This window comes from Tarenaya hassleriana, unplaced genomic scaffold, assembly GCF_000463585.1.
Source record: "Tarenaya hassleriana unplaced genomic scaffold, ASM46358v1 Cleome8, whole genome shotgun sequence".
NCBI lineage: Eukaryota > Viridiplantae > Streptophyta > Magnoliopsida > Brassicales > Cleomaceae > Tarenaya > Tarenaya hassleriana.
Genome location: NW_010970490.1, coordinates 3,679,337 through 3,693,072, shown reverse-complemented (window position 1 = coordinate 3,693,072; position 13,736 = coordinate 3,679,337). Strand labels below are relative to the sequence as shown.

Genomic DNA, 13,736 nt, shown 5'->3' with positions numbered 1-13,736 from the left:
GTAGGGAAAAAAAAGAGAGGAAAGGGAGCATTTAGCTTCACGTGAAGATCTGACTGGCTTTGTACATACATACATACATGATACATACAATGCCCAAGTGTGGTACATGCATGCGTGTATGTATGTCTTTTAGTTCATGGTATGATAGCTTTACAATTTCATGTGTTGGTGAATAAATATATAAGAAAACTATATAATTAAATCTCTCAAATGTTTTTATAACTTGTAGGCTTAGTTATAATATATATATATATATATATATATATGTATTTGTGTGTGTGTGTGTGATATTAAAATCTCTCAAATGTTTTTACAACTAAGATTTGGAGTGTGACATAAAAGATTCATAGAATCAAGGGAGACATACTTTAGAGTCTTGTCTTTTTATTATTATTATTATTATTATTATTATTATTATTATTATTATTATTTTTTTATAACATTGGGGAACCCGTGACTACCTACCCTTACAAACGGAGACGAACTGGCCACCACCCGCGCCTAACATTCCCCATGGACCTCAGTCCGCCGGACCTGGTCACCAGGCGCGCCTAACGCTCGGGCCGTAGTTGGGCTTAGGCGCCTGCGGGTCAAACCCCAAACCCACGACGCACGAGCCTGCGACACACGCGTGGGATGTAAATCAGCCCGTTATGACAGGCTGGCAGGCGAGCATGTCAGATGGAAGAAGGAGCGGCAGGAGGATTCGATCCCTCCACCTCAAGGAGTTGCCCCCCTGCCTTCTGTCACTTGACCTGGCCCCGAAGGGCTATTATTATTATTACTATTGCAAAGGAAACGATAAATATTATTATGGTGCTCACAAAAAGGTAAGACCACCCGCTTAAACATATCCTTTGTTTTCCATTTTTCAACATGGAATATATTTTTATCCACAACTATTCTATCTATATTAAAGAGTCCAATATATATATAGAACATTTTTATAATATATCTAAAAATATATATTTGTTATTATATCTTAGTAAAATGATTTTCTAGATCCGTTACTAATTATATAAAATTATGAAATGATAAACGTATTTAGGAAAAAAAAGTCTAAGATAAAAATTTTAAAACGAATTGTTTTTCTAATATAAAAAAAACCGTAACTTTATACGGTCACAAAATTCATAGAGTGTATTTTATTTGTTTATAGTTTTTTTTTTAATATTAAGCAAAGTGATGATTTGTTAGTGCTTTTCTGGACCATACTATAGAGGCAAATGATAATTTTTTTTTTCCATTCACCAATGCGAAAGTGTAATGCCCCACCAGACCACATCGCACTGTTTCCCCCCAATGCATACGTTAAGACTTTTTTTTTATATTCTATATATTTTCTTTTGTTTGTGCCTTTTTGTTCTATTCTTTTCAATATATATATATATATATATATATATATATATAACTGTCGATCGTTCATTTATTTTATTTTATTACGATGTTTCTAATCGAAAATTAAATTATATATGTGCGCGTGTTCTCTAGAGGTTTCAAATCCATTTCAATGAAACAAACATTGTAAGATAATGATGAGGTACTTTACTACGACTCCATCGATTTTTTTTTCAACCAAGAAGCTCTTTGAACAGAGTCTCATATCATTTTTTTAATTTATAAATATTAGAATATTCATCTTGAACTTGGAAATATTCCTCTATACATGTATGAGATTTTTTTTTTTTTACAATTTCAATTGCACAATATATATTTTTCACTCCCTTGAAATGTTTTTCTGAACCTTGGATAGGGAATTGTAATTTCGGGAGTAAAAAATCTAATAAAAATTAAAAAAAAATGTGATATTGGAATTGGGGGGTGGGAACTTGGAAGTGTCATCTTCATGAAATCTTTGTGAGATATCATGTCGTCGTGGAGAGTCATTTTCATTACAAGGAGTGAAAAAAATAACGGCCGGTAGTTGGAGGTGCATTGCGTGTAACATGTCATGTTCTTTGCTTATTTATATATATATTTTTTTGGTGGTTTGTTTCATTTCATATTAAAAATAAATAAAAATACATATATAGAGAGATTTTAAAGTTTGTGGATAATCGTCCAATGATTGTTTCTAAATCATTTTCAGAAAATGTTGGACTTTTGCTTCAAGAATGGCTCCTTCACTCTTCTACATTTGGAAATGCATCTCAACCATGTTTCCGACAATGGGAGATATTCAAGTGCGTTTTGATTGGTTATTTTTTTTTATAGAAAATATTTTATTTCAATTATTTTAATTATTCGGTTTGAATATTTTTTTTAATACACAAAAACTCTAAAACAAACCAATCACAACATAAACGACCACCACTATTTTTACACACAATAAGAGACGACAAAATCTTCAAGCCCAAGTTATGCCATTAAGATATGAAAATAGTTTACCATCTAAAACATTTTAAAAAAATTGTTATTCGCAACGGACAATGGCGGCAAATGAGCACTAATATGGCATAGTGAGCATCATAACAGCAAACAAGACTTGCATGATAATCGACAGACAGCAGCAAAAACAAAAAAAAAGGCAGAGATAATGAAAAGCAAAAGCTACTTAGGTTCCGGAATTAAAACAAGACAAGACCCAGAAGAGAAAAAAGACATGGGAACACACAGGGTTATGGAGAAATAGATGAACAGAGAAGAAAAAAAAAGATACCAGATGATGACAGTACCTGGAGATTGAAAAAAAAAAACAGAACTACTATACTACCCCGAGACCGAAAAAAAAACCCATATAAATAAACGGAGTCCTGTATATTCCCCTAACAAAAAAACTGAACAAAAACAGAGGCTACAATGTTTGGATTCTGATGGGGGGGAAAAAAAAATCTGAGAAGACACTTTCCCGGAAATTACCTTCCGGAGAGAGAGAATGTTGTCGAACCACAAGATTATTCCAGGTTTTTTTTTTTTTTTTTTTTTTTTTTTTTTTTTTTTTGTTTGCTGATGGAAGAGATTCAAAGGTGCGAGGAATCCTCCCTATGCCCCATATGGTTTTCTTCTGTTTGGTGACTGTGGAGCATCTTCAGGGCAAACCACCTATATATGTTGAAATGGTCACAGAGACAGAAAAGTGAACTCATCAATCATCATCAATGTCAGAATCTTCAGCGGTTTGTCGAATCGAGCTATGAAATCCATCAACGAAACGAAGAGGAAAAAACCCGAAACATTCTATAGAGAATGTAAGGTGATATAATGAGTAGGATCTACTGAGAGTTTTATTTCTTAAGATATGGGAATCTCAGGCACAAACATTTATTTACCTTGAAGAACTCAGAATGGAGACTCAAGGGACTCATCCCAGACTTCTGCACTTCCATTGGATGCATCTTCAACATCTTCCTCCATTGAAAGCCTGATGTATTCTCTATGGGCAAACCGGTCCCATTCTGTCAATGTCGGGTTTTCTCGCTCCTGTTTCCCGTTTAACATTTCGAATGAGTAACATTTTCTTTTTAAAGATGTTATATCGTCACGATGAGATGAATCATCATCGTATATAGGTACCTGACGGATGAGAAATGGATCACGTGTCTCGAAGGCCATGAATTTGTTTAGATTGAAAAGGATGTTGAAGACGCTTCCAGAGAGTTTGGAACCCTTCATGTCGTGCAGCGTGATATAGCTCTCATTCTGTGGAAGAAGGAAGCTAAGGTACGATCAAAACATAGGCAATGCGGTTGTAAAAGCTGTCTACACTATCGTTGAAGCAAAACACGGATCGATAAAGTAAAAACGAGAAGAGGGTATGTGATGGTTATTAGGTTAATCACTTAACAAAAACTTTCCTTTAAAATAAGAGATTGAATAATTTTATCGTCAAGATGAAATAAGACAAGCAGTCAAACCTCTGGTCCAACCATGTCAATTATTTGGCATAAGATATCATCGAAAAAGACAGGCTCTTGCGCCATGCATTCCATTCGATGCAACTGCTCTTCGTAAAAAAACTGCATCTCATTTCGGGTGAGAACCCCATTACCATCCAAATCTATGCACTTGAACCTAGCACAAGATACACTAATGTCAGATGAAAACACTCGACATGATATGAGTGGATCTCATAGCTTTGGATCCCGAAAAAAAGCTTACCAATACTCTAGGCTAGGCTCCGACGATTTATCTTCTTCTGCAAGAATGAAATAGACAAAGTCCTCGTACCCCATCTTTCCGTCAACTTTGCTGGTAAACTTCCTGGCAACCTGATTAGAAATCAATGCGTTATCCACGATGAAACCCTTCTCATAGGAACTATTAACTCAGGAACTAGAAAAGGAAACAGAAACAGAATCTTGAAACGGAAACATGCATCAAATAATATCTTCATATAGCAGGCACCAAAAAAAGGGCTAAATGATCAAGACCAAACCTGGGAGAATATTCTGTCAACAATACGGAAAGTAAGAGAATGGTTTCCATATCTGATAAGGTTTTCTTTGTCTATCAAGAAATCATGATCTGTATCCAGCTCCCAGAACTTGCAGTATATGACATAGAAATGCTCATAAGAGAAGTACCTAGATTACCAAGAAAACAAGAAAGGGATTAATTAAAATAATTACCATTACAAGGCGAAACAAAGCTATTATTTTGCTGACCCATGCAACTAAAAGCCTGATTCAATATTTATCGCAAAAAGGACTCCTTCAATCACTACCTCAACACTTTGTTGATGTCTTCTTCTTCGTCAGCATGTAGCATTGCATCAATTAAATTTCCTCGTTTCAGCTCCCTCAGTGTAAGCCGCCCATTTCCGGATCTATTTATGTAGTAATATATTCTGTAGGTTACAGTTTCAGCTGGCCCATCAAAACAAAAATCGTATCAAATAACTCCATTATTGAAAGAAAAATTTGACACAAACCATCTTCAACAGAAGCAACGATAACAAAACAATGTAGACTCCATGTATAGCAATGCTCACACAACACTTGCTTTGGACCAATACAAATAAATACAAGCATTGCATGACCAATCAACACATGAATCCCATAGCCACTTCCAACAAAGCAGGGAATGGTAAGACAGACAAACAAAAGTAATTGCAGCCAGTCACAGGTTCACCTTTTACATAGCAGGGATGCCAAATTTCTATTACGTTAAAACAAGCACGATCCTGTTAACAATCATACTAGAGCCATGTAATGTGAAAAAATTTATCAAGTCCTTTGGATGGCAGATGAGTCATTCCATGCCTGTCAACTCTTATGTACAATACAACTTACAAGAAGATAGCTCATGGAACAACTAAATTAAGGTTACAAACTGTATGGCAATGCTTCTGAAATTTTTGCAACGTCCTATTCGTGTGGAATACCATAGTACCATCTATATGCATCCATAATGAAGAATATATTCCTCATCTTTTAATGTAGTCAGATATTGCACACAACGGACTCATAGTTCTTCCAAGAAAGCACAGTACTAGTTCTGAATTGTTCCACCATTTACTTCAAAGAATAAATATACGATCAAACTCCCGCTAAATCTCCAGAACTCTAAACACCACAACAAATGGAGAACCCGTAGAGGCGAAAGCAAACAGCAAGTGGGTCTAGAATGAGAAACTGACTAAAATGTTAATAACAACTCACCATATCTTTCCTGGAATTCAGGAGTGCTTTGCAGGAACTCCAAGCCAGGATGAGTTACCAATAGTTCTTTAAGAATTGGCTTGAAATCATCCTGCATGAAAAAAAAATAAAAGTGTTGGCAAGCTATACTGCAAACGGAATAGAAATGAGATTGGGAAAAGAAAGTCAGTATTGCGTCAGAATATGCCAATCAACAGAAAACTACCTTGACAAGGTAATTTTGATTTGGCTGCTTTAGTATCTTGAATATTTGGGTTGTCATATCCAATATCAACATGTTTCCATTTATCCAATAGTCAATAAATGCTTCTCTGCATGAAGTCAAAATAAATTAAGCACCAAAGGAATTTTCTAATAATTCCTTCGATATCATGATCAGAAAACTTGAGAAAGAATACAAAAAGATCAACAATCTCGGAGTATGCTGCAAAAGATGTGAACATCAGATCTTGCTGTGTTAGAAGCATAGGAGCACACACCTAGTAACAAATCCTGTATTATTGAAATCGATCTTCCTGAATAGTGGTGTGGAGAAGAAAGATGGAAGCTTGCATATTTCTCTGGTGACTAGTTTGAATTCTGTCGAATGACAAAAAGAAAGTCGATAAGTCAGCCATACAAAACATCATTTAAGAAGAACTTTCATATATTGAACTCACCTTGCATCTGCAGTCCATCCATGTGACCAGAGAAAAAGTAATTGATTCTGGTTAAACATTGCTCTTTAATCTCACTTGGAGGCGGACGACCATTTTGAAAATAAAACTGCAAGCATTTTAATGTCCATCATCAATTACTTATTAGAGCCCATGCAGAACAACGTGGCGTACACAAAAGTAAAAAATTGCAGTCATAAATACTCGCAGCTGCACAAAAAGTACAAAACCTGAGGTATAAGCTCTTTGACAGGCTCGCTGACTACTTTCAGCGGCGAGCCTAAATTAGAAGGCACAGCCCTCTGTTTCGTCATTCGCGGTGAACCTGTTGAACTCCTAGGTGAAAGCGGAGGAGCACTTCCCGCTGGAAACATGGATGGTAAAGAATTGCTGGTGCCAGAATTTGTACTTCCAGAAACATTCAGAGGACCTCCAGCTTTTGCATCATTTAGCAGTGATTTAACCTAAAAGACAGATAAAAGGAAAGAATATGGACCGATAATTCTGGGGGGATGACTAAAACTACAACAACGCATTCTGGGGTAAGCAAGCATGCAGAAGACAACTTTCTTTGTGCTCATAGCTCAGTTCTAGGGGGACTAAATGGAAAGACCCTTATTACACCACTATCTAATTTATCATGTGTTACGCACCAACTAAAAAGACTAGCCGCATCTCAATCTTTTACGGCATATTTCCAGATAATTATGGACATAAACAAGAAGGTTTCAAGATATTGCACTTTCGTGGCTGTTAATCAACGCCACTGTCAAGACTCAATAATCTCTTTCTTGCTTTTATCAAACTTAAACTGATAATGCATGAAAGATTTAACGGAATCCATACTCTATAAATAAATTCCAAAAGCAATAGCCACCTGAGTTATTATCTGGCCAGTTCCAGCGACCTAAACATTATCCCCAATGGTCCCCATAAATTTGCAAAACCATCGATCAAAAACAATTTTGCAACCCAAGCCACCTACTACCTACCACCATTTCTAGCAGCACGAAAGCAATACACTTCTTACTCAACTCTATGATACTGTCAATGACGTTGCCATTCGGGGCAAAACCCTATGATTACAGTTTCCTCTTTAGAATTTATGGGAAGATTCCAGCAATACTTAATAATGCACTTCAGCTGGAATTTTCATGGAAACTACTTGAACATGATCATTCTTTCACTTATCTAACCCGGGTATGAGGCTATGTGCACGTCCATTTAACTTCATATCATCTCTGTTACCAGATTCCACATAATATATACAGGATTCGAAATGGAAGAAAATCTTGTATCATATATCCAGAAATATATTTTACCTTAAAACCCTACACTCGAGAGTAACACTGACGCTGAACGAAAAGACAACCAGAGAGCAAGAAATTCGAACCCAATACCTGCCGATGAGCTTCTGGGAGCGAAAGCCACTGCTCGAAGAGCTTCTGCGAGAATTCGGGATTCGATTTCAGCGCGTAGGGAGAGATTTCCGGCAGCTGCAACAAATCCGCATCGAGACAAGCCATGTCTCCGGAAACATCAACATCCTCCATACTCATTTTCACGCAGTCCAATCACATCAATATCAATGAACTAACCCTGAGTACCACGGAAAAGGAAGGACGATTTTGTGGATAACAAGGGACGGGAAATCGAGCAAAAAGGAATTATATAAAAAAAAAATCGAGACAGGAGAAGTATGAGAAAACCCTAGATCTTCGAGAAATGAAAGAATCAGTCTCCAAATTTTCAACTCTGATTCAGGAGGGGGCGTCAAAGTGATTGGGGAGCGAGAAAGTGAGGGAAAATGTATCAATTTTCTCTCCTTTTTAATCCTAAAAAAATGGCCGAATGGAAGAATACCGATGAAAACAAACACCTCGTTTAAAAGAGAGCGTCTGGGCAATGGTTTGCAGCTAACTATGGAATGAAACTTCTGTTAAAAAAACAGATTAAATAATTAGGTTATATAATACATAAAAATATATTTTTTTAGAAAAAATTATATTCTTACATCATCTTACAATAAAATTCCTAATATGTAATTTCCTTTTCAGTATTTAACAATGAAATATTAATCATACCAAATTAACGTTAATTACTTCCATATATATGTATATCGCAAGATTATCATTTCAATTCAAATTATTAAATATATTTATTTTAAAATTTTCGTTCGGCTACTTTATTCATATTGGATTAGATCGAAATTAATTTTTTCTGGTTTTAATAAAATTATGTTATATAAATTTTATATCAAATTCTGTTCGAATACAATTGTTATTTTATTCCGATGGATTCGGCGCTGTTAAATCAAAACCGAAATTGCCAAGACACCCTCGAAAATGAGAAATACTATTTCGAAACTTTCCGGGAAAACATTTTCCATGAAAATCCAGGCGCGTGGAGACATTTTCCTCTGAAAATGTGGGCTTTCCCCCTCTCTTTCTACGGCTGAAAACCTCCGACCCACAGTTCAAATTCTGACGGACTCATTCCCCATTAGGAACCTCTTCAGCTGCTTGGATCATAAACCCTAATCATAAGAAAGATCAGCAAGGAAAGCTTCTCAGGGACAGGATTCAAAAAGCAACGAACGCATGAACAGAGGAAAACCCAGTTGCCATTTTTTGGATATAAAGACACCCATATGCTCAAAATCTTCCCACTGGATCATGCAGATCGAGAAAAATACAGGGAATCATCATTGTATCCGTTCGAGAATGACGATGATTAGAAGGGTTTCTCGATTTGAGAGGCACACCAACCTGTCGAGGCTCGGGCAGGGATGGAGTTGACGAGATTTTGCAAGCTGGGGCATTCTCTTCTCCTCCTCACCGTATTTCATTTCACAAGATACGTATATACAAAGTCGAATGATCAAGTGTACTATGGCTTGTGATTCAAGCTAGGGTTTTGTGAACTTTGAATGGGGAAACGTACCTTAAGATGCAAATCCCTTTCTTCCTTTTCCTGGTTTAAGGGGATCCACCAGATTCTTGGCCCTGGATAGTTGATATAAAAGTTACACAACAATAAAGACTAGTTTTTTTTTTCATGAAAGGAAAGCTTCTCCGCGTTTTACAGGCGGCAGTTGTATGTATCAGGTGAAATCTATCAACAACCTATTATCTATGAGAGAGTACGGTTCAACTGTTTCTATATTTGGGCTAAAATGGCATGGAACTTGCAATGAGTCGTAGCAAAAAACTCATCTCCTTCCTATTCCCTCTTTAACTTGACTTTCCTAACCATAAGCTAGATTTAGGCCTTGTTCCTTAGTTGTTTGGGCTGAGTTTTCGGGTTATTTTCCTCTCCATATGTTTGCAGCTACATCAGTTTCTCTTTCTGACAAAACACCGAAAAATGAGAAAAACCCAGTAACCGCATTGCGAAGAACCGAACTCGGAAACATCAAAAGAAGACAAGAAACGAGAACGTACTTTGGCATTCTGCAGGGTTTTTGCATCTTTGTTTACCCAGGCAAGTGCAGTCCTCGGTTTCCATGGATTTGATTATCAGACGTGATTAGGTCATAGAAAAAGAAGAAAACAACGTCCAGATGCTTGCAGGTAACTCAGACGAGCGCGTATAGGAAAACCCTCCCGGATCTCGTTTCTTGCAAGAGAAGTAAGTTTTTCTCGTTTTCCTGTACGCCAGAGTTCTACACGTATATACGTCAGCCATGAACAAGAAAACTCGGATTCTGTTTTCCCTCTTATGCTTCTCGGTTCTCCTGGTTTCTCCGATTAGATCAGTCAGCAAGAAAGTGGCTCTAAGCTGTGGTGCATCAGAACCGGCGGCCGATTCAGACGAGAGAAAATGCATGGGAGCCGGATGGAAAGTTTCTCAAATCAGGAAACTTGATTCAAACAACCGCTTCGTATCAAGACCCTTCACTTCTCTCGACAGTTCCTTACATGACAGCTAGAATATTTACATCTCCAGCAACATACGAAATCCCGGTTAAAGGGGACAAACGACATTACCTCCGGTTCCACTTCTACCCTTCAACGTACACTGGCCTCGAATCTCCAACTCATACTTCTCTGTGGCAGCCAATGATGTTACACTTCTGAGCAATTTCAGCGCAGCTATCACGTGTCAGGCACTGACACAGGCTTACCTGGTTAGAGAATATTCTATTGCGCCTACGAGATGTTTTGAGCATCACATTTACACCATCGGACAAGTACCAAAAGACGTTCGCCTTCATAAATGGCATTGAGGTCATCCAGATGCCAGAATTGTTCGACTCTGCAATTCTAGTCGGATTTTCTGACCAGACAGCCGATGCTAAAACCGCTAATCTTCAGACAATGTTTAGACTTAATGTTGGTGGACAGGACATCCCCGGTAGCCTAGACTCTGGTGGGTTAACGAGAACGTGGTACAATGATGCTCCTTACATCTTCAGCGCAGGCCTCGGTGTCACACTTCAAGCAAGTGACAAATTCAGGATAAATTACCAGAAAATGTCTGTGTCTACCGCTCCAGCCGATGTGTACAAGACAGCTAGATCTCAAGGCCCGATTGGAGATATCAACATCAAATCCAATCTCACATGGATGTTTCAGGTTGATGCGAAATTCACTTACATCCTGAGACTCCATTTTTGTGAATTCCAGCTTTCAAAGGTCAACCAGAAGGTTTTCAACATTTACATCAACAATAGAACTGCACAGACAGATCCCACTCCAGCGGATATAATTGCGTGGACAGGAGAGAAAGGTGTCCCGACATACAAAGATTATGCCATGTATGTCGATGCCAACAGCGGAGGGGAGGAGATCTCACTTCAGATGACTCCATCTGCGTTATCTAAACCAGAATATCTGGATTCCCAGCTCAATGGGTTAGAGATTTTTAAGATGGATTCCATGAAAAATCTTGCGGGTCCAAACCCGGAGCCATCATCAATGCAGGCTACCACAGTGACTCAAAACGAATTTCGGAATGACAAAAGATCTGCTTTCATTATCGGTTTAGCAGGAGGAGTTGCATCAGTTATAGGATTTGCATTGTGCTTCATGGAATATCAAAGGAAAAGAAGATTCCCGGAAAACGATTCACACGCCTCGAGCTGGCTTCCCATTTACGGGAACTCTCACACATCAGGAACCAAATCTACTATTTCGGGAAAGACCAACAATGGAAGCCACTTATCCAATCTTGCAACAGGCCTATGCCGACGATTCTCCTTATCCGAGATCAAACACGACACCCAAAACTTTGACGAGTCCAACGTTATTGGAGTCGGAGGGTTTGGTAAAGTCTACAACGGGGTTATAGATGGCAACACCAAAGTGGCGATCAAACGATCAAATCTGAATTCAGAACAAGGGATCAACGAGTTCGTGACAGAAATCGAACTTCTCTCGAGATTAAGGCACAAACACTTGGTGTCTCTGATTGGATACTGTGAAGACGGAGGCGAAATGTGTCTCATCTACGACTACATGGCTCTCGGGACACTTCGGGAGCACCTGTACAACACAAAGAAACCACAGTTATCTTGGAAACGAAGGCTTGAGATCGCTATTGGAGCAGCCAAAGGACTACATTACCTTCACACTGGGGCAAAGTACACTATTATACACCGAGACGTGAAGACAACTAACATCTTACTGGACGAGAACTGGGTCGCTAAGGATTCAGATTTTGGATTGTCCAAAACCGGACCAAACATGAACGGAGGACATGTCACGATCGTCGTCAAGGATAGTTTCGGGTACTTAGACCCAGAATACTTCAGACGACAACAATTGGCCGAGAAATCCGATGTTTACTCGTTCGGAATTGTTCTGTTCGAGATCCTATGCGCTCGACCAGCTCTAAACCCTAGTTTATCAAAAGAACAAGTTAGTCTCGCAGATTGGGCACTGAATTGCAAGAGAAAAGGGACTCTGGAAGACATAATCGATCCGAACCTGAAGGGCAAGATCAACCCATAATGTTTGAAGAAATTTGCAGACGCCGCGGAGAAATGTCTCTACGACAGCGGAGTAGAACGACCGACGATGGGCGATGTCTTATGGAACCTCGAATTCACGCTTCAGCTACAAGAAACAGTTGACAGTTCCCGCAACTGGACACCGAGCCAAGGCGGCGTCTCAGACGACTCCGGTGGCGGGGGAGCGGTGGCGGTCCACATCGCCGGCGGAGGCTCCGAAGCGAAGAGCATGATGTCAATGACGAGTCCTCCGATAACAACAGTGGAATCTTCTCTCATATTGTAAATCCAAAAGGGAGATAAAGGTAATTTAAAATCTGGACATATATATGTATATATATACTTTGTTTAATTTTAGCTGGGTGTTGGAAAAAATTGTTATTCGTTCTTTTCTTCTTTTTTTTTTTTAATTCGACAGGCAAAAAGACTTTGTAGCTAACTAGATTTTCATAAATTAATTTTGCCCGATGAATTATTGTTGCCTAATTAAAAAAAATATAAAATTGTTCCTATGTTTTTTTTTTGGTACGTTGTTCCTATGTTATATAGTATATATGTAATCTCGAAGAATATATTACATTGATTGTTATAACTCAGAAGCTGAAATAGACATTTCTTTCCCAATATTTTATTAGTTTACTATTTTATAGACATGAAAAATACAACTTACGAGTACTAGTATTAATGGAAACCATCTGATTATCCTTTAAAAAGCAAAGATTTCGACTGTAGAAGTTTTTTTTTTATAGAATGTAAAAATATCCAAATATTCCTCAAAATAATTTTTTTATATCCTTTTGACCATTTCAAAAAATTGGAAAAAAAAAACTATCTTACGATTATCATTTTTCCACTATAAAACTTGGACTGCATAGAATTTTTATAGTATCTAAAAAATCAAAATATCCTTTAAAATATTTTAACAACTCTGTCTATCTTTTTATTTTTTTTAATACTTTTAGTTATATCTATTTTGTCTATTTTTTTATCAAGAATCTTACCAATTCCCATGAAAAAAAAACTCTATTAATCTCTCTTTCTTCTCCATTTAAATCTCAATCTATTTTATTACCATAAATAAAATGCAACTATCCGAACCTAACAGCTTTGTGTCACTGTAAGATTGTCTTAGTTCACAGAAGCTGATAAGCTTTTGCTTCATTGCTCTGTTCTATGGATGTTAAACCCGGAAACTGCCCAATATCATGCCCTTCAAGACGCTGTAACTCTTCGTTTAAACCGATCGAAAATTCTTCGGGATTAGCTGCACCGTCCTGCAGAAAATCCGCAATCTGCAACAAAGAAAAACGAAGCAAAAGATCGGAAAAAATAAAACGCTCGGTTTATAACAGGGAAGAAGAACGCAACACCATGTCTTGAAAATGGAACTGCTCACATGATTTGCAAGGGCAATGCCGCTTAAGGCTGCTGATTCTAAGTTAGAACCGAGAAGCCAGTCACCGCAAATCCCTGCCCGCCCTTTTGGATCGAATATACATGGAGTTCCTGGAGCGTTTTTCGGAAGAG

The 13,736-nt window shown here is 37.9% G+C and overlaps 2 protein-coding genes and 1 pseudogene across 3 annotated transcripts in view; 1 reads left to right on the top strand and 2 right to left on the bottom strand.

Annotated features, from left to right (window-relative positions):
- Window positions 1-2,440: 2,440 nt before the first annotated feature.
- Window positions 2,441-8,122, bottom strand: LOC104802847 (serine/threonine protein phosphatase 2A regulatory subunit B''beta). Its single transcript, XM_010526649.2, has 14 exons — window positions 7,966-8,122; window positions 7,657-7,855; window positions 6,487-6,720; window positions 6,260-6,365; window positions 6,080-6,179; window positions 5,806-5,911; window positions 5,601-5,691; window positions 4,664-4,805; window positions 4,376-4,523; window positions 4,099-4,208; window positions 3,855-4,011; window positions 3,514-3,639; window positions 3,270-3,420; window positions 2,441-3,042 (listed from the first exon to the last, which is right to left on the bottom strand). The coding sequence occupies exons 2-13, from the start codon at window positions 7,813-7,815 to the stop codon at window positions 3,280-3,282; spliced, it is 1,620 nt and encodes a 539-aa protein (XP_010524951.1). The 5' UTR covers window positions 7,816-7,855; window positions 7,966-8,122; the 3' UTR covers window positions 2,441-3,042; window positions 3,270-3,279.
- A 1,582-nt stretch (window positions 8,123-9,704) lies between these two features.
- On the top strand, window positions 9,705-12,527 carry LOC104802846 (annotated as a pseudogene).
- A 698-nt stretch (window positions 12,528-13,225) lies between these two features.
- LOC104802845 overlaps window positions 13,226-13,736 on the bottom strand; it is a 3,263-nt gene continuing 2,752 nt past the window's right edge. For both annotated transcript variants that reach the window (XM_010526646.1, XM_010526645.1), the window contains exons 8-9: window positions 13,606-13,736; window positions 13,226-13,501 (exon numbers count right to left, since the gene is read on the bottom strand). In XM_010526646.1, coding sequence (XP_010524948.1) covers window positions 13,343-13,501; window positions 13,606-13,736 — 290 coding nt within the window. In that variant the 3' untranslated portion in view covers window positions 13,226-13,342. The remainder of the gene's footprint in view (window positions 13,502-13,605) is intronic.